The 19,551-nt window shown below is 38.4% G+C and overlaps 1 protein-coding gene across 5 annotated transcripts in view; it reads right to left on the bottom strand.

Moving 5' to 3' along the window:
• Positions 1–19,551, bottom strand: part of Nme7 (NME/NM23 family member 7) — a 147,398-nt gene that overhangs the window by 57,578 nt on the left and 70,269 nt on the right. For all 5 annotated transcript variants that reach the window (XM_041662560.1, XM_041662557.1, XM_041662558.1 and 2 more), the window contains 3 exons: positions 5,737–5,801; positions 3,828–3,896; positions 667–768 (listed from right to left, as the gene is read on the bottom strand). In XM_041662560.1, coding sequence (XP_041518494.1) covers positions 667–768; positions 3,828–3,896; positions 5,737–5,801 — 236 coding nt within the window. The remainder of the gene's footprint in view (positions 1–666; positions 769–3,827; positions 3,897–5,736; positions 5,802–19,551) is intronic.

The raw sequence follows: 19,551 nt of genomic DNA on the forward strand, positions 1-19,551 counted from the left end.
GCCAAGGAAACAATCTCACTGTGGACCACAGGAAGTTCTCGGCCCTTCACTGTTGCCTTCTCGCCTATGACGCAACCTTTTCAGACCCTTCCATGTTCCCCGCACCTCACGGTCTTTCTTCCTCTGTCATGGCTGCCCTTACCTTAGTTGCTCTCTTACCACACAATTCTTCAGCACGTGAGTTTGCCTCAACTACCAATTGCTTGGTCTTTCTTTATTTGTGGTTTCCTCTGTAGGTCTAATTGTTCTAGAAGCTCTGCATAAATGTACTTGTACATCACTGCTGTAGCCCACTTAGACAGGTTCAACTGCTCATATTTTCTTATGCTTCTAGAATAAGGCCCTCGTTTTGATATTTTTTATATTTAGTTTTATACCCTTTCTATTTGAAAGGATAATACCTCAGAAAATTTTATTTTAAAATTTAAGAAAATTACTTACCTTGACTCTTATTTAACAAATGGAAACAAAACAGTGTCATAATAAGTAATACTTTGTTCTCTATTGTCACTAGGCAAATAACTATTCTTTTATAAAACACTATTGTGAACAATTTTTGTACTTTCACTTTTACATAATTTATAAGATAAGAAAACTAAAAACTGAACTTGTTAAAATATTTAGTTAATTCGTGACACAAAATAGGGCAATAGTTTAAAGACTTACCGGATCAGAAGGCCCGCAGAATTCTCGAAATGTCTTTGTAGGATTGTTCTGTTGGATCTCCATTGCCACACAAGAGCCAGAGCACATTTCTGTCACCATGTCCTTTGATAGACAATGCAAGAGAAAACAGAAGAATTAACAGAACTGAATATTTTACCCTGATTCTTAGTTGCACGACTTCCCCACTATTTCCAATCTGAAAATGGCCACCTGTGAGGTTGTTCCCATCTGTGTCCTGGGCGTTTGCACTTCTTGAATGACGGCCACCTTTGCTTCAAGTGTTTGTCTCATCCCAGCATCTCTCAGCACCCCTGCATCTCCCAGCACCCCTGCGTCTACCAGCAACCCTGCGTCTCCCGGCATCCCTGCGTCTCCCGGCATCCCTGCGTCTCCCGGCATCCCTGCGTCTCCCGGCATCCCTGGGTCTCCAGGCATCCCTGCGTCTCCTAGCATCACTAGCACTTTAAGGCCATGCTTTGCCTCCTCTCATCACCTAACATCATTTCTAGCATGTCTTCCTCAGATCCCCTCTTTCTCTCAGCACATCTTCATCAAACTAATATTCCTAAAATAGAAATAGTGCTGTTTCTCCTGGAGGACCTTTAAAGGTCTATAATGTGGTTAGCAATAAGGAATAACATCTAGAAGCTTGAAAAAAAATAGAAAAATAGAAAAAACTCGTTTCTGTGTATCAAATAGTAGGGGCCAAGGGACCGTGACCCTTGGGAAAGGGGAGGGGGAAGTGTAGTAAGCCAGATGATTCTTCCACCTTGCTGCATGAAAACATCAGCAGACAGCAAAGTACAGCAGTACCCAGCATTCCCACAATGCTATAGAGACAAACAAAGGCTTTAGTTAGGGAGCCCAGCAGACAGTATTTTCAGGGTATAATACAAGAGAACTCTATACCCTACTGAAGTACATTTGAACGCATTGGCACAGGAGACCACTTCCTAAATGTAACCCCAGCAGCACAGACAGAGAGAAACTGTTAATAAATGGGACCTCCTGAAACTGAAAAGCTTCTGTAAAGCAAAGGGCACGGTCAACAAGACAAAACGTCAGCCTACAGAATGGGAAAAGATCACTAACCCCACATCAGACAGAGGTCTGATCTCCAATATACAAAGAACTCAAGAAATTGAACACCAAAAGAACATATAATCCAATAAAAAAATGGAGTACAGACCTAAACAGAGAACTCTCAACAGAGGAACCTAAAATGGCTGAAAGATACTTAAGGAAATGCTCAACATTGATGTGAAATGGTATGAGGAAGAACAGGATCAGAGAGAAGCACGTTGGAACACTCAACACAGAGAAGCACTTTAGATAAAACTGAAAATGAATGCAGACTTTGAGGAAGATCAACAGGTGGGGTTTCTGAGATGAGTGAAGGCCAGCAGCAGAGCCATGCTACACTGGACGGTGGTGAGACATGAGGCTGGCTTATGCCAGGCCACACTGGCCCTTTTAATGACGTTGGTGCATTTATAATGCACAGAGACAAACTAAAATGACTAATCATAGGACATATTTAAATATTACCCCAGATGCTGTCATCGTACCCAATGGAAATGACAGAGTTAGAAGAAAGGGCTTCATTAAGTCATGTGATACATATAACCCTACCCAGTAGAATCCTAAGTGCACCCCAAAGCTGCTTTGCTATTTTTTATACATAATTATGTTGGATTTGATTTTCTTTTTCACGCTATTAAAGTCCTGCCTACACATAAAATGCCAAGTTCTAAGTCTGAAGAGATATCAAACACATTTTCTGAAAAGGAGAAAAAAATCTACCTTTCTTCATTCTTCCTTCTTTGTGTCTCTCAGTTTATGCTATTGTTGGCAGCAGCCAGTATTTAGAACAGCAGGTATATAGACTATTCCAAATGAGCAAAACAGAAGGACGAACAGACAAGCAGACAAAGACTGCAACCAAACACACGTGTTCCTTTAAAACTTAACTCAAAATGTTTTGGTCTCCCAATTTTTAGCTAAGAAGAAATTTTCTAAAAACTTGGTTGTTTACCTTTTTAAAAGAGTCTTTGGTTGACCTAAGATAGTCAGTTGCACATGGAATGGTTCTTTAATGTCTGTTCTTACTAGACTTCAACTTCAATGAACTGACATCATGTGCCTTCATTACAAAACTGTAGTCTATAGTGGATGCTCAATCAGTATATGCTGGTCTCATGATAACAGAATAAGGTTAAAATTATCCTTTTAAAGACAATTTTGAAGTAAGTTTGAATGTAAGTATAAAAAATCAACAAAAATCTACTACAAAGACTACTACTAAACTAAACAGTAATGGAAACAACAGCCACAGCAGCTAATATTCACCAAGTACTCTCAATGAAGAGATCACGTTACATGATTTGTTGGATTAATTCTTTTTTTTTTTTTTTTTTTTTTTTTTTTAGTTTTTTCGAGACAGGGTTTCTCTGTAGCTTTGGAGCCTGTCCTGGCACTAGCTCTTGTAGACCAGGCTGGCCTCGAACTCACAGAGATCCACCTGCCTCTGCCTCCCGAGTGCTGGGATTAAAGGCATGTGCCACCACCGCCCGACCTTGTTGGATTAATTCTTACAGCCATATTATAATATTGCATCATTTTCATTCTATACATAGGCTAATAAAAGCTTTAAAAGATGAAATAGCTGGAGGTCCTAGGAACTGAACTCGGCCCACTAAATAGCAGCAAGCCCTCCAAACCACTGAGCCCTCTCTTCAGCCCCATGCTGAGTGTCTTTCATTCATCTGTCAATCACATTTGCTCTTTTAAGAAATAACCACTTCAGATTCTTTGTATTTTATTCTCTCCCTCATTTCTTTTTAATCTTTTTTTTTTCTGAGATAGGATTCACTAAGCTGCTCAAGTTGGCCTTGAACTCCTGATCCTCCTACTTCTGCCTCTCAAGTATTAAGTACAGTCATACACCATTACCTGGTTCTTTGTCCACTTTAAAAATTAAGTTAACTGTCATCTTGCTATTGAGCTGTTTGAGTTATTAGTAGATATGGATATTAATCCTTTATCAGATATATAGTTTATAAATCATCGTTAAAATACGTTCAGTAATTATAAGATTTCCAAGATTTGAAGCACACACATTACTTTCAGTTGCATTAGTTTACATTTATTTTGATACTTACATTATACTCAGGCACTACGCCTTTATAAACTTCATAGAATTCTTCAACATTAACCCGATCCATATTGAACTACATTAAAAAAAGAAAAAAGCAAGTCAAACAAGGGAGTCGGACTTCGCACTCAGTATTTATCATTCCTTGTACACATACTTTAACTTTTTGCTGTGAGGCATCTTTCCCCCACACTAGTCTTGGAGACACTATGAAGCCCAGGCTAGCCTTGAACTTGTGACTGCTCTGGCTCAGCATTCCAAGAGCTGGAATTCCAGCTACTTGCCACCATACCTGTCTTCCTCTTTTAACTTCAAAATGTAAATCTTGAATAATTTATTCTTAGAAGGAGAAAGTATTATTAAAGGTTTTATGCATGTACCATCTCATAGTTCTCACAATCCTATGGCATAAGTACTTAGCATGTTACTGCTAGGACTTAGCGGCACCAGGAGACCTCTCCAAATTGCCGTCTGTCAGTCCAGGAATCTGATCCCAGTGACCACGCTCTCATTCACTACTCTACAAGGTTTAAATGGCACCCTATTCTTGATAGGGTTTCAAAACAGGCATTGACAGTATAATGCTGTTCACTGGTAGATTAGACATAAAAGAAAAGAATGTTGCTAAGCACAGGTCCTTCAAAGCATATTGAGAGAATGGAAAGCTATACTATTGCCCTCCCAAGCATTTGGAAAAATCGTTAAAACTGGTTTGTAATAAAGCCCCAATTTTACCTCCTTTGCTGGTCTCTCCTATTGCCAAGGCTGCAGCTCACTGAGAACTGCCAATCTACACAGTCAGCAGCTCAGGTGGGAAGGAGTGACCACAATGGACAGTGTGATTATTATAGGGAGGGGGTCGGTTTGACTTAAGTGTTTTCTGCTATATTCATTCAACTTTTACCACAAGTACATCAAAATGTGACATTCAATATAACTTTAATAAAGGTCTATTTAATCTACAACACAACCCACAGTGGCAAATACTAACATTTCCATGGCCTATAAGAGAAACTGAGGTTAAGGATGCCTGACCAGGGTCAATGCCTAGAAAACTGTTTACTCTAGATTCTGAAAATGCTATCTTTGACTCTAGACATCAACAATTGATTGCATTTACCATGACACTATAAGGCCCCCATCATAAGTTCATATTTATCATATTTATAATGATTTCTTACCAGAGATTAGAGCACAAAGGTATCCACTGCTACCAAAATATGTGTTATGGCTCCAGTCACAGACTTTCTGAGATTGTCTCAGGAGGCAATTCTAAGTGAGTGTGGGCTTGAGGCTTAAGAGCCACAGGGGAGAGTAAATACATTAACACTTGGGGGACAGTGTAAAAATCAGCCCCACGTTGAGAGTGCCAAAGAATCTGAGCTCACATCCCATTATTCCTTCACTGTTTGCTAAGAAACCCAGAACACAGGATGCTCACTGACACACCTCACCTTGATTCTGTTTGCCATTTGTAAGACGAAAGCAGTCTTGCTCCCTACTTCTCAGCTGAAGTTCTAAAAAACGAAGAAACTCCGAAGCTTGAATCAGGTTTATCAATATACTGAACGTTAGTATCTCAGTGAATGGTTATATAGATTAAATAACTAAAATGTGTTTTTATTATCAAGTTTTGAGTTTGGGTTTTTGTTGCTGTTGTTTTGTTTTGTTGTTGCGTTTGTCTAGCCTGGAACCGGCCCACATACATCGGGCTGGCCTCAAATGCACACCCACCTCTCCTTCCAGAGCGCTGTGGTTCAAGGACTACTCCACAAATCCAGCCGGTTATTGAATTTGTATGTCTTTGATTTTAATAAATTCAAATCTCAAGTGCATGCTGAACAGTTAAACACAGTTTAAGGCTTATTAAAAAACAATTCTTCCATACATTATGGCTCATTGCAAACCTTACTCACCATCTGCATCGCTGAGATTTCAAAACATGCATCTCGAATAGCTATTAAGATCTTTCCCAACAGTCCTGAAAATGAAGAACAAATTGGTTCAAAATATAAACATTTTTAATTATTTCAGGTTCCTAAGAGACACAAATTTTCAAATCAGTGTTCTTTGTTTCTACTCCACATAAGGAAAACGCAGCATCTCTGCAAGAGACATGAAGAAAATTCCTGAAGAGCTCCACACTTAATCATCTGATTCTCTCGGTAAATGCTTCAAGAATATCAATGATGGTCTGAGAACAATGTGAAAGGCTTCTAAGCTACTATTTTCCCTTAAGGTCCCATAAATCTAGTGATGTAGATAGCATAAAAATCAAATGACTTTAAAAGAACATTACCGAAAAGTAAAATGACAGGATACAGGATTTAAGAGGAAAAAGTCAAATAGTTGAAAAGGTGGGCAGGGATTTCAAGGGGGAATGAGAGTGTGTATTGTTCTTAAGTCCTGAAGGAGGAGGATGATGGACGATACATAAAGACAGAAAAGTGTGAGTGACTCAGAAGAGACAAGGAACAAGAAGGAAGAGAGATCACCTCTGACTGAAGGTCTGTGTTCTAGTTTGTATAGTCCCCCGTGATATACACTATGGTGGTCTGAAGAAAAACGGCCCTAGAGGCTCCTCTATTAGAATGTTTGGTTCCTAGCTGATGGACTGTTTAGGAAAGATTAAGAGGTATGTGGTCTTGGAAGAGGAGATATGTCACTTAGGGTGAGTTTGATGTTTCAGAAGCCCACACCCAGTTCAGTCTCCCTTTCTCTACCCCTGGCTTTTGTATCAGATAGCTGTAAGTTCTCAGCTACTGCCCCACTCCAGTGCCATGCTTATCTCCATAATGGAGATGGACTGACCCTCTGAAACTATAAACCCCCTAGTTAAATGCTTTCTTTTATAAGTTGCTTTGGTCATGGTGTCTCTTCAAAGCGATTTATCAATCACTAAGACATACCATGATCAAAAGAAACTTGGGGTAAAGAGGATTTATTTCAGTTTATAACTTATACTCTTCATGAAGGAACTATAAGGAGAAACCATCTGAGCCTTGGATCCACTGGTACCTGGAAGACTGATCACCAGAGACACAGCCCCAATTACACCCATCAGAGGAAGAGATGGGTAGACAAGGTAAGAACACACTCAACACCACAAAGAGCAACACGACACCAACAAAAACTAGTGGCCCTCCAACAGCAAGACTTGAACATACTATTATAGATGAAACAGAAGAAACTGATCTAAAAATATAACTTTAGGAGAATGTTTGAGGCCCTTAAAGAGGAAATGAAAAATTCGTTCAAAGAAATGGAAGAAAAGACAAACAAAAAAATTGGAAGAAAATCAACAACTCCCTTAAAGAAAACCAAGAAAAAGCAATCAAACAGATGAAACTATTCAAGACTTGAAAACCAAAATAGAGACCATAAAGAAAACATGAATGGAGGGTATTATAGAAACAGAAATCATTAGAAAATGATCAGGAACCACAAATGCAAGCATAAACAGCAGAATACAAGAGATGGAAGAAAGAATCTTAAGCACTAAAGATGTAATAGAAGAAATAGACTCATCAGTCAAAGAAAACATTAAATCTAACAAAAGCATAATCCAAAATATTCAGGAAATATGGGACACCATTAAAAGACAAAACCTAAGAATATTGAGGATAGAAGAAGTCCAACTCAAAAACACAGAAAATATATTTGACAAAATCATAGAAGAAAACTTTCTCAACCTAAAGAAAGATATGTCTATGAAGATACAAGAGTTTACAGAACACCAAACAGATTGGATAAAAAAAAAAGTCCTCTCGCCACATGATAATCAAAACACTAAACATACAGAATGAAGAAAGAATACTAAGAGCTACAAAAGAAAAAGGCCAAGTAACATATAAAGGCAGACCTATCAGAATTACACCCGACTTCTCAATGAAACAATGAAAGCCAGAAGGTTCTGGTCAAGCGTTATGCAGACACTAAGAGACCATGGATGCCAGTCCAGACTAGTATACACAGCAAAACTTTCAATCACCATAGATGGAGAAAACAAGATGGACAGAACCAGATTTAACCAATACCTAGTCACAAACCCAGCCCACATAAAGTACTAGAAGGAAAATTCCAACCCAAAGAAGTTTGCTACATCTACAAAAACACAAACAATAGATGATCTCACAGCAGCAAATCCCAAAGAAGGGAAACACACACACAATAACATCACCAAAAATAAAAACTAAAATAACAGGAGCTAGAAATCACTGGTCATTAATATCCTTTAATATAAATGGACTCAACTCACCTATAAAAAGACACAGGCTAACAGACTGGATATGAAAACAGAATCCATCCTTCAGCTGCATACAAGAAACACACCTGAACCTCAAAGACAGACATCTCAGAGTAAAGGGTTGGGGAAAAATTATCCAATCAAATGGACCTAAGAAACAAGCTGGTGTAGCTATCCTAATATCTAACAAAATAGACTTCAAACTAAAATCAAGCCAAGGAGATAAATAAGGACATTTCATATTAGTCACAGGAAAAATCCATCAAGAGGAAATCTCAATACTGAAATAGAAGGGCACCCTCATATGTAAAAGAAACACTTCTAAAGCTTAAATCACACAGTAACCCCACACACTAATAGTGGGAGACTTCAACACCCTACTCTCACCATTGAACAGGTCTGTTAGACAGAAAATTAACAGAAAAATAAGGGAACTAACAGGTGTTATGACTTAAATGGATTTCAGACATAGAACATTCCATCCAAACATAAAAGAATATAACTTCTTCTCAGCACCTTATGGAACCACAAACCTCAACAGATCTAAAAACATTGGAATAGCCCCATGTATCTTATCAGATCACCATGGCTTAAAATTAGAATTCAACAGCAACACTAATTTCAGAAAGTCCACAAACACATGGAAATTAAACAATGCTCAATTGAATCATCAATGGGTCAAGGAAAAAAGAAAGGAAGAAATTAAAGACTTCCTAAAATTCAATGAAAATGACCACACAACATACCCAATTTATGGGACACAATGAAAGCAGTGTTAAGAGGAAAGCTCATAGCACTAAATACCTACACAAAGAAGTTGGAAAAATCCCACACTAGTGAATTAGCAGAACATTTGAAAACTCTATAACAAAAAGAAACAAACTCACCCAGGAGGACTAGATGGCAGGAAACAATCAAATTGAGAGCTGAAATCAACAAAATAGAAACAAAGAAAACAATACAAAGAATCAATGAGACAAAGAGTTGGTTCTTTGATAAAAATCAACAAAATAGACAAATCTTTAACCAAACTAGCCAAAAGGCAGAGAGAGAATATTCAAATGACTAAAATCAGAAATGAAAAGGAAGACATAACAGACATGGAGGAAATCCAGAGAATCATTAGGTCATACTTCGAAAACCTATACTCCACAAAACTGAAAAACTTGAAGGAAATGGACAGTTTTCTGGATAAATAACATTTACAAAAGATAAATCAAGACCAGATAAGCAAATTAAATAGACCTATAACTGCTAAAAAAAAAATAGAAATAGCCCCCCCCCCCCCAAAAAGCCTAGGACCAGATGGTTTTAGTGCAGAATTCCACAAGATTTTCAAAGAGAAGTTAATACCAATACTCCTCAAATTGTTCCATACAAGAGAAACAGATGGAGCATTGCCAAACATTTTTTATGAGGCTACAGTTACCCTGATACCACACAAAGACATCACTAAGAAAGAGAATTAGAGACCACAATGAATATCGACGCAAAAATACTCAGTATAATACTGGCAAACCGACTCTAAGAACACATCAGAACCATCATCCACCGTGATCAAGTCAGCTTCATCCAACAGATGCATCGATAGTTCAACATATAAAAAACTGTCAACGTAATCTGCCATAAAAACAAACTGAAAAAATAAAACAAAACACATGATCATCTCACTAGATGCTGAAAAAGCCTTTGACAAAGTACAACATCCCTTCATGATAAAGGTCTTGGAGAGAGCAGGGATACAAGGAACATGCCTAAACATAATAAAGGCAATACACAGCAAGCCAACAGCCAACATCAAACTAAATGGAGAGAAACTCAAACAATCCCACTGAAATCAGGAACAAGACAAGGCTGTCCACTCTCTCCACATCTATTCAATATAGTTCTTGAGGTTCTAGCTAGAGCAATAAGACAACAAAAGGAGATCAAGGGGATACAAATTGGAAAAGAAGAAGTCAAACTCTCTCTGTTTGCTGATGATATGATAGTTTACATAATCAACCCCAAAAATTCTACCAAGGAATTGCTTGTACTCATAAACACCTTCAGTATGTAGCAGAATACAAGATTAACTCAAAAAAATCAGTAGCCCTCCTTTATACAGATAATAAACAGGCTGAGAAAGAAATCAGAGAAACATCACCCTTCACAATAGCCACAAATAGCATAAAATATCTCAGAGTAACTTTAACCAAACAAGTGGAAGACCTGGATGACAAGATTTTAAACCTTGAAGAAAGAAATGGAAGAAGACACCAGAAAAGTGGAAAGATCTCCCATTCTCTTGGGTAGTAGAAGTAGCATAGGAAAAATGGCAATCTTACCAAAAGCAGTCTACAGATTCAATGCAATGCCCATCAAAATCCCAGCAAAATTCTTCACAGACCTCGAAAGAATGGTACTCAACTTCATTTGAAAAAGCAAAAAAAAAAAAAAAAAACAACAACAAAAAACAAAAAACAAACAAAAAAAAAACAAAAACAAAAACAAAACAAAACAAACCCAGGAGAGCCAAAACAATCCTGTACCATAAAAGAACTTCTGGAGGCATCACAACCCCTGACTTCAAACTCTACTACAGAGCTACAGTACTGAAAATAGCCTGGTATTGGCATAAAAACAGGATGACCAATGGAACCTAATCAAAGACATGGATATCAATCCACATACCTAAGAACACCTGAAATTCGACAAAGAAATAAAAAATATAATATGAAAAATGGAAAGTATATTCAACAAATCATGCTGGCATAACTGGATATCAACATGTAGAAGAATGAAAATAGATCCCTATCTCTTGCCATGCATAAAACTCAAGTTCAAATGGATCAAAGACCTCAAAATAAAACAAACCACACTGAACCTCATAGAAGAGAAAGTGGGAAAGTACACTTGAACGCATTGGCACAGGAGATTACTTCCTAAATATAACCCCAGTAGCACAGACACTGATAGGAACAATTAATAAATGGGACTTCCTGAAACTGAAAAGCTTCTGTAAAACAAAGGACACAGTCAATAAAACAAAATGGCAGCTTACAGAATGGGAAAAGATCCTCATCAACCCCACATCATACAGAGGGTTGATCTCCAAAATATACAAAGAATTCAAGAAATTGGTTATCAAAAGATCAAGTAATCCAATTTTAAAAAATAGGGTACAGACCTAAAAGAGAACTCTCAAAAGAGGAATCTAAAATGGCTGAAAGACACTTAAGGAAATGCTCAACATCCTTAGCCATCAGAGAAATACAAATCAAAACAACTCTGAGATTCCATCTTACACCTGTAAGAATGGCCAAGACTAAAAACACTGATGACAACTTATGCTGGAGAGTATGTGGGGTAAAGGGAACACTCCTCCATTGCTGGTCGGAGTGCAAACTTGTACAGCCCCTTTGGATATCAGTATGGTGATTTCTCAGAAAATTAGGAAACATCCTACCTCAAAATCCAGCAATAACACTTTTGGGTATATTCCCAAAGGATGCTCAACCATGCCACAAGTACAACGTGCTCAACTATGTTCACAGTAGCATTGTTTGTCATAGCCAGAACCTGAAAACAGTCTAAATGCCCCTTGACTGAAGAATGGATAAGGAAAATGCAGTACATTTACACAATGGAGTACTACACAGCAGAAAAAAATGACATTTTGAAATTTGTGGGGAAATTGATGGAACTAGAAAACATCTTATTAAGTGAGGTAATACAGACCTAGAAAGAAAAATATCATATGTACTCATTCATAAGTGGCTTTTAGATATGAAGCAAAGAAAACCCAGCCTACAAACTACAATCCCAGAGAACCTAGACAACAAAGAGGACCTTAAGAGAGACATGCATGGATCTAATCTACATGGAAAGTAGAAAAAGACAAGATCTCCTGAGTAAATATGGAGGATAGGGACCATGGGAGAGGGCAGAAGGGGAGGGGAGAGGAAGGAAGGGGAGCAGAGAAAAATATATAGCTCAGTAAAAACAATAAAAAAAAATCTTATTACATATACACATACTGCTTACTCTCTCTTCTCTCCCTTTCATTCCTGTCAACACCACCACCCACAGCGGTCCTTTCCCTACAATCCCAACTTTGGCTTTGAGTTGTGACCCATTTAACTAGGGCCATCCGTGTGACCACTAGACTGGAATGAGCTCCTGGAGTCAGGTGGGTAGATATACAACTGAAGGCAAAGATGACACCTCTACCCTGCACTCTGACTAACAGGAACAGGCAGGTCAGCAGCGAGGGGGCGGGTCTCTGGAGCCCCTCCTCCACCCATTCCTGCCTGTGGAGGGACCCATTCTTATGCAGACCCAGCATAGGCCTCCTTAGTTGCTGTGAGCTGTGACAGCAATCACTGAATGTTGCCCAGAAGATAACTTGGAGTTTTCAAGTAAACTACAACTCCACCTCCCTATTTCTGTCTCTTGGACAAAGAAATATTACACACTGACATATGAATTTTGATGAAAGTGTGGGTCAGTATCGCATTAGCCAATATACAAATCTATTGTCTGTAACTATTATAAACCTGTATTTCAGATCGATAATTCTATTAAGCTATGTCCTTTTGTGGGATGCATCATTTGAACACAACAATTCTACTTACAGACAAGCAGGCGTGAGGCTAGAGCAGGGCCATTAGCACCAGAGTCAGACACAGGCCCAGTTCCTACCTGAAGATTCCCCCTAGTTTAGGTCAGATGATACTAGTGCTCCCAGGTCTGTTACCAAGCCTGCTTAGTATCCATGGATACTGCATTTTTATGTCCTCTTGGTTACGCATGGTGATAGGTCACAGATGCATTTTAAAAAGCAGTTTTGTGTTTAATGACTTAGAACACAAAAAGTCAAGAACTGTATGTCCTATACTCGGTTCCAGATAGAAAATGTTCAGATGAGTGACCAAATGGCAATAACTATGTAAATGAAGCACATGCACGGAGCAATAAAATAAAACAAAATGGTATCCCAGGAAGCAAAGGACAAAAGGGTACTTGGCTGGTGTTTGCATAGCTACTGTATTTTATAATGGCTTGCTTATAACTCCATGAATATCACCTCTTAAATGTTCAAATGTCAAATCATTTCTCCATCTCTACTCATGTTTTCAACTGAATTGCTCAAAAGCTTCTTTTCAGATGTCTTTCTCATATCAGTTTATACAATATTAGATATTTATTATTTAAAACGCTTGATATTCCTGTGACTATACCCAGTTTCCCTTTAAGGTAAGTGATTTCTCTAATCGTTTGATTGTCAAGGGAACTGTCAACTTTCTATATGACCCAATAACTACAACCTCCATCAAAATGTCAAGAGGTGACTGCAGATCTAAGCCAAAGCCAATCTTAGCACTTTGATTCCCAGCCCACACTAGTTTAGTTAGGATTGGAACCATAATTACCTTAAGTCATAGAGTACTACCCTGAGATTTTTTTTTTAAAGCTGGAACTGGGGAAAACACACTTTACACTGTGTTCACAAGGGGGACCCCTTTACAGTTGGCAGCTCTCCTTTCTTCTAAAATCCTGGGAAATTTATAGAAGAGGAAAGCTAAGATCAAAAGAAGCAAAGATGAAGCAGAGTAACACAGAGACTAAGTCACTGTTTAGTCTTCCTTAGACCCAATACAATCTATTTTTTTTTTCTTATAGTCTTGTACAATTGAGACAGGGAACCTGCTGTGGGATGATGCCTTTGTGCACTGTGAAGATTTTTACTCCTACTGGTTTAATAAAATGTTGATTGGCTAGAAGCCAGACAGGAAGTATAGGCGGGGTGACCAGACTACAAGAATTCTGGGAAGAGGAAAGGCAGAGTCAGTCACTAGCCATGCCTTACTGAGTAAAGGTACCAAGCAACATGGCTAAACATGGACAAGAATTATGAGCTAATTTAAGTTGTAAGAGCTAGCTAGTAATAAGCTTGAGCAATAGTCCAAACAGTTTATAATTAATATAAGTCTCTGTGTTTATTTGGGACTGAACAGCTGTGGGACTCTTGCACCAACAGCGACGTCCTTATGCCACCTGTTTATGTAGGAAGTAAAATACTGCATCCTGAGAAGAAAATGCTAAAGGTGGAAAGCCAGAACCAAGAACAAAAAGTGACATTCTGATGTATGTTGAGTATAGACAGAAGAGGAAATTCCCCCCACCCCGAAAACTCATGCAGAGCCAAGCAAGACATTGGCTGGTTGTTCCCACAAGTTCTGTGCCAACAAGTCCTAGAGTATATTGCAGGCAGGACAGATTTTAGGTCAAAGGTTTTGTGGCTGGGTTAGTGTTTCCATTTCTCTTTTGGTAGTTTGCAGAGTACCTTCCTTCCCACACCAACTATACTAGAGAGAATGTAGGGGTGAAGGCTCCATCTAGACTCCAACACGACTTCTCCACGTTCAGTGAGTCTCGTGGGTGTTGTCTTTGGGGGTTGGGCCCTGTAGTGAGTTTGGAGAGAACATTCCATTGTCCTGGGAACACCCTGAGTTGTTTAAGGATTTCCATGGGGTTGTCTTCACCAACAACTAAAATGAATAAACCCAGTCCCAGTACTACTTTGGTGTCAAGAGATTGCTAGCTGGGGACCCCCATTATTAGGAGACCTCATTAGGGTCACCTTCGTGTACTTTAAGGCATTTCCACTGCACTAGGTTTCCATACCCACCCTCAAATTTTCCTCAGTTCTCTTCCTGCATTCCCTTGCTTAGCCCTATCTCACCCTCCATCCCCACTTGATCCTCCCATTTGCATCCCAATCTGCCCCCATAAAATCTATTCTATTTCTCCCTCATGGGGAGATCCATGTGCACTCACGTCCTTTCCTCTACACCTAACCTCTCTAGGTCTATGGATTATAGGTTGGCTTTCGTTTATTTAATGGTTAATATCCACATATTGGTGTGGGATTCTTCTCTCTATGCTGTGAATACCATTGGTTAATAAAGAGGCTGCTTTAGGCCTAATGCAGTGCAGAATAGGGCAAGGCAGCAATTCCAAACAGACAGATGTAGAGAAAGAGTAGGCAGAGTAAAAGAGAAGCCATACAGCTGCCGCAAGAGATGCCGGAAGCTGGACTCCGACCACGTGGCGATACACAGGTTAATAGAAATGGGTTAATTTAAGATATAAGAGCTAACTAGTCCTTTTAATGTTCTGGATTATTTTAGCTATTCTGGGCTTTTTTTTTTTTCAATATGAAGTTGAGAACTGTCCCTTCAAGTTCTGTGAAGAATTGTGTTGGAAATTTGATGGGGATTGCTGAATCTGTAGTTTGCTTTTGGTAGGATGGCCATTTTTACTATGATAATCTTACTATGAGCATGGGGGAATCTTTCCATCTTCTTATGCAGAGGGAAACACTACTTTCAGCATTAATCACAGAAGCTTCTCTTTACAGTGAATGGTGGTGGATGGAGAGATTTGGATGCTCAAGGTGCTGAGAATAGGAGCAGTTGATGGGTTAAAACTTAAATGAGATATTTCTACAACCTGCTTTAGGTTGAGAGAATGTAATGGAAGAGGGGACAGAAAGAATGTGAGAACCAGAAAATGAGAGAAAAGGGCTTATAAACACTGTCCCAAAATGAGGCAACTATCACAGCTTCTGTGGCTGCCTGTTCTGGGCAAGAAAAAGACTACCTGTCAATAACTAGTTATAGATGGGAGAGTAGCTCATAGGATCCTATTTTGCCCTGATGAAATTTGAATAAGAATGAAATAAAATAAATGTATGAAAATGCTATAATGAAACCTATTATTATGTATGTTCACTTAAAATAAAAAAACATAAAATAATTCCATCCCTAGAAATTATTATAATAGGGGCTAAAGGATTTGTATAGGAAAAGGGTAACTAGGCAATTATTAAAAATAAAACAAGAAAAATTACATGATGAAACAAAGAAAAGGTAAAGAGAAGCATAATTTTACAACGGTTATTCAGATTTAAAATTTTTTTTTGTTTTGTTTTGTTTTTTTATTTTCTGTGTAACAGCTCTGAAATACCCTGGAATATTGTGTGAAGATATGTCTTTGTTTCATCTCACCTGCCCAAGGCACTTTCTGATTGGTTTAATAAAGAACTGAGTGACCAATAGGTAGGCAGGAGATGATAGGCAGGACTTCAGACAGAGATAGGAACTCTGAGAAGGAATCAGAGAGGTGGAATTTGCAAGTCAAACAGAGAGGAAGTGGAACATGTGGTATTGAGGAGAGGTGACAAGTCATGTGGCAAAAAGTAGATTGATATAAATGGGTTAATTTAACTTTTAGGAGCTAGTTGGGTACAAGTCTAAACTAAGGCCAACCTTCGTTCATTATTTGGGAACTGGCAGTCCAAAGAAAGTCCAATTAAACTAGAATTTGCTTTGTAAGTTAGGCTGGCCTCTAACTCATAGGGATCTACCTGCCTCTGGCTCCCAAAGTGCTGGGATCAAATTGTGCACCACCACCCAGCTAAAATCATATTTTTAAAGGTCATATAAATGTATTTAAATAAAAACTCAAAAACTGGAATAAAGAGGTTAATTATCACTTCATTCATGAATCTGGTTTTAGTATTGTAATGCCCAAACTAAAAAGAGATAATCTAAAAAATAAAATTATCCATTAATATCACTCATCAACAGAGATACATAAACTCTTAACGTAAGATAAGCCAACACATTTATCAACATATGAAAATACACACCAAGTAGAACTCATTTCAGGTACACAAGCCTTATATTCATTATTTGAAAAGTCAAAGAATGTAGTAACTATGGCGATAAACTATGAAAACGATCACATGGTCATATCAATTAACGTAGAAAAGATTTTGGCGGAAAAAAAAAACACTCTGCAGAATATAAACTCAGATAAAAAGGGTAGAAAAGTCTTTATCTTGATGTATTGTCAGAGGTCACCGGAGCAATGCACTGAAGCAAGAAGGAAATGAAAGGCATTTAGATCAGAAAGGAGAAAATACAGCCACATGTTTGCACATAAGAGGATTCCCCAGTAAAAAAAAAAAAAAAGATCTACAACTAATCTCAGAAGTAATAACTGGTTTCAACAAGGTGACAGGATTCAGGATGAGCACTAACAAGTTATAATTCTCTTTTAAGTTTAGCATGATTCCAACTGAAATCCTAGTAAACATTTATACAAATAAGATTATTACAAAACTACATGGAAATACAAAAAAAATCAAAATAGCAAGTTCAGGAAAGAATGAAGTGGAGTCAGGCACAGTCATGCATACCTAAATCCCAGCATCTGGGGGTCTGCAGTAGGGGAAGCAGTAGTGCAAAGTCAAGGCTGGCCAGGGCTTCAGGAGGTGATTAAGGCCAGTCTGGGATACAGAGTAAGACTGTATCAGTAAATCAATAAAAGAACAAGTGGGAGGATGCATTCTACCCACAGCTGTCATCTGACAGAGAGTACTAGCAGAGCAGCCGCACAGACGCACAGCAATGGGGTAATAAAAACACTGCAGACACGGCTCCACACCAAGATGCCCAACTGATTTTTTCCCCTAAAAAACTCAAAAGCAATTCAATGAAGTTAAGTTTACCTTCTCAGCAGCATGCATTCAGGGAAGTCAGAAAAAAATGGTCTCTGCAGTTACTTCTCAGAGTATGTGTACACTGGGCATCTATAAGAATTTTGACGGAATTCCTCTCACACATGTATGTACTGACCACGTACCACTGCATATAATCCTCATAGTAGTCCTATATACTGAATGTTTTATGTTGACATCTAGTCTGATGGGATTATTTTAGGAGATTGGGGAGCATGCATCCTTGGCCTTTGACTATAATCAAGTATAAAATTAGAAGGCAGACCCTTTGAGAATGATTAGGTCATCAGGATAAGCCCACGGGCACATGAATAAGATCTTTATAAAGGAAATTTTAAGAGATGGAAAAATAATGGGAAATGCCCATAAAGAAATTTTATATTTTACTCAGGTAAGATTTTTTAAAGGAAGGTTTAATCCTGATACATCCAAGAATATATAAACTAACAAAATAGGTATACAGATAATATATTAAATACTAACATTAATTTAAACCATATTGGAAAAATTTTTATTGCCTTTAAAGTTTATCTCTAGTAAAATAAAATAAAAAACATTATAACAAAGAATACTAGTGTGTTTTAAAAACATGATTATGATAAAGCCAAACCAAAGCTGGAGATTATGAGCATTCAGAATAATTTGCAGTGCCAAAGTACAAAAGAAATCCCAAGGATTACTCCATTCAGCAGAAAGAATTTAATACTAATCTGAGCAAACATGCAATAGAAAATAACCCTGGGTATAAAAGTAGCAGAACGTTTGTTTTCTCCACGGCAAAGTTACTAAGTCACAGCACATCATGGGGAATTTTCAGTATGTTTGGAAGCCTGCAAGACTGGCTTGTCTGCCCACCAGTCACCTCTCCACCGCTCAACAGATGCCTGAACAATCAGCACACCAAAAGCTCACTTTGGTTCACAGCTTGGAAGGTTTCATTCTATGATACCTTGCTCTTACGCCTGTGATTAGGCCACCTAGCTTGCAGAATGCCTGGCGGAGCAAATCATCCACCTGAGGACCAGGGAGCAAGGGAGGAGTGGTGACCGGGATCCCATCATCCACCTCAAGGGCACAGCCCCGGTGATCTAAGACCCCTCACCAGGCCTCACTTGAAAGTTCCTACCACCTTCCAATATCACCACTATGAACTGTCATTAACATGAGGACCGAGAGGACACTAATACAGTAGACTTGTTATGGTTTACGTACTATTCCTGAAATAAACAGATATTTAGTATAATTGCATTAATTTAGTAGTATAAAAGAGTTTTGATTCAGTTTAACTATTAAATTAAGAATAAAGAAAGGCGCTTAAGATCTCATACTTATCTATTATCTGACCATAAAATCCAACTTAGTAGCAAGTAGGTGTACAAATCAGATGTAATTTAACAATATCATTACTAACACTCCCCTTATACCACAATCCAGATCTAAAATGAACATTTTCTTTACCAATTTTCTAATAAGAATTACTCATAAACTCAGTGCAAGGTGATGGGAGGGGTAACCAGAACAAGAGCTTTCTAGATCTCTCCACAATGCAGTGAGTGCATGTTGAAATTAATCAAGATGTAACTGACGGTATAGAAAGCAGTGAAGGCAAGCTCCATACAGAGTGTGGACAGAAGGGACCTACGGAAACGACTCCTAGGTGGCACGGCCATATCCACTGGAAACAGCGCAAGTCACGAAGCCAGTACAGCTGTTTGACCAGGTCCAGCAGAGCTGAGCCGAATGCTACAACTGCTGTCAAGCCGTCTCTCGCCTTAGGATTTGGTCTCTGTGTTGCATGCTTGGGAGGCTTTGGACATTATAATTCACTTAATGTCTTTCCCTGAGAAAATTCAATCTGAGTCTCTTTGGGAAAGTCCTAAAACTTATTACGCCTCCTGCTTTCAGGGAGATAAT

This window comes from Microtus oregoni, unplaced genomic scaffold (assembly GCF_018167655.1).
Source record: "Microtus oregoni isolate MIOR12 unplaced genomic scaffold, Mior012 000013F_ref0000133, whole genome shotgun sequence".
In the NCBI taxonomy this organism is placed as follows: domain Eukaryota; kingdom Metazoa; phylum Chordata; class Mammalia; order Rodentia; family Cricetidae; genus Microtus; species Microtus oregoni.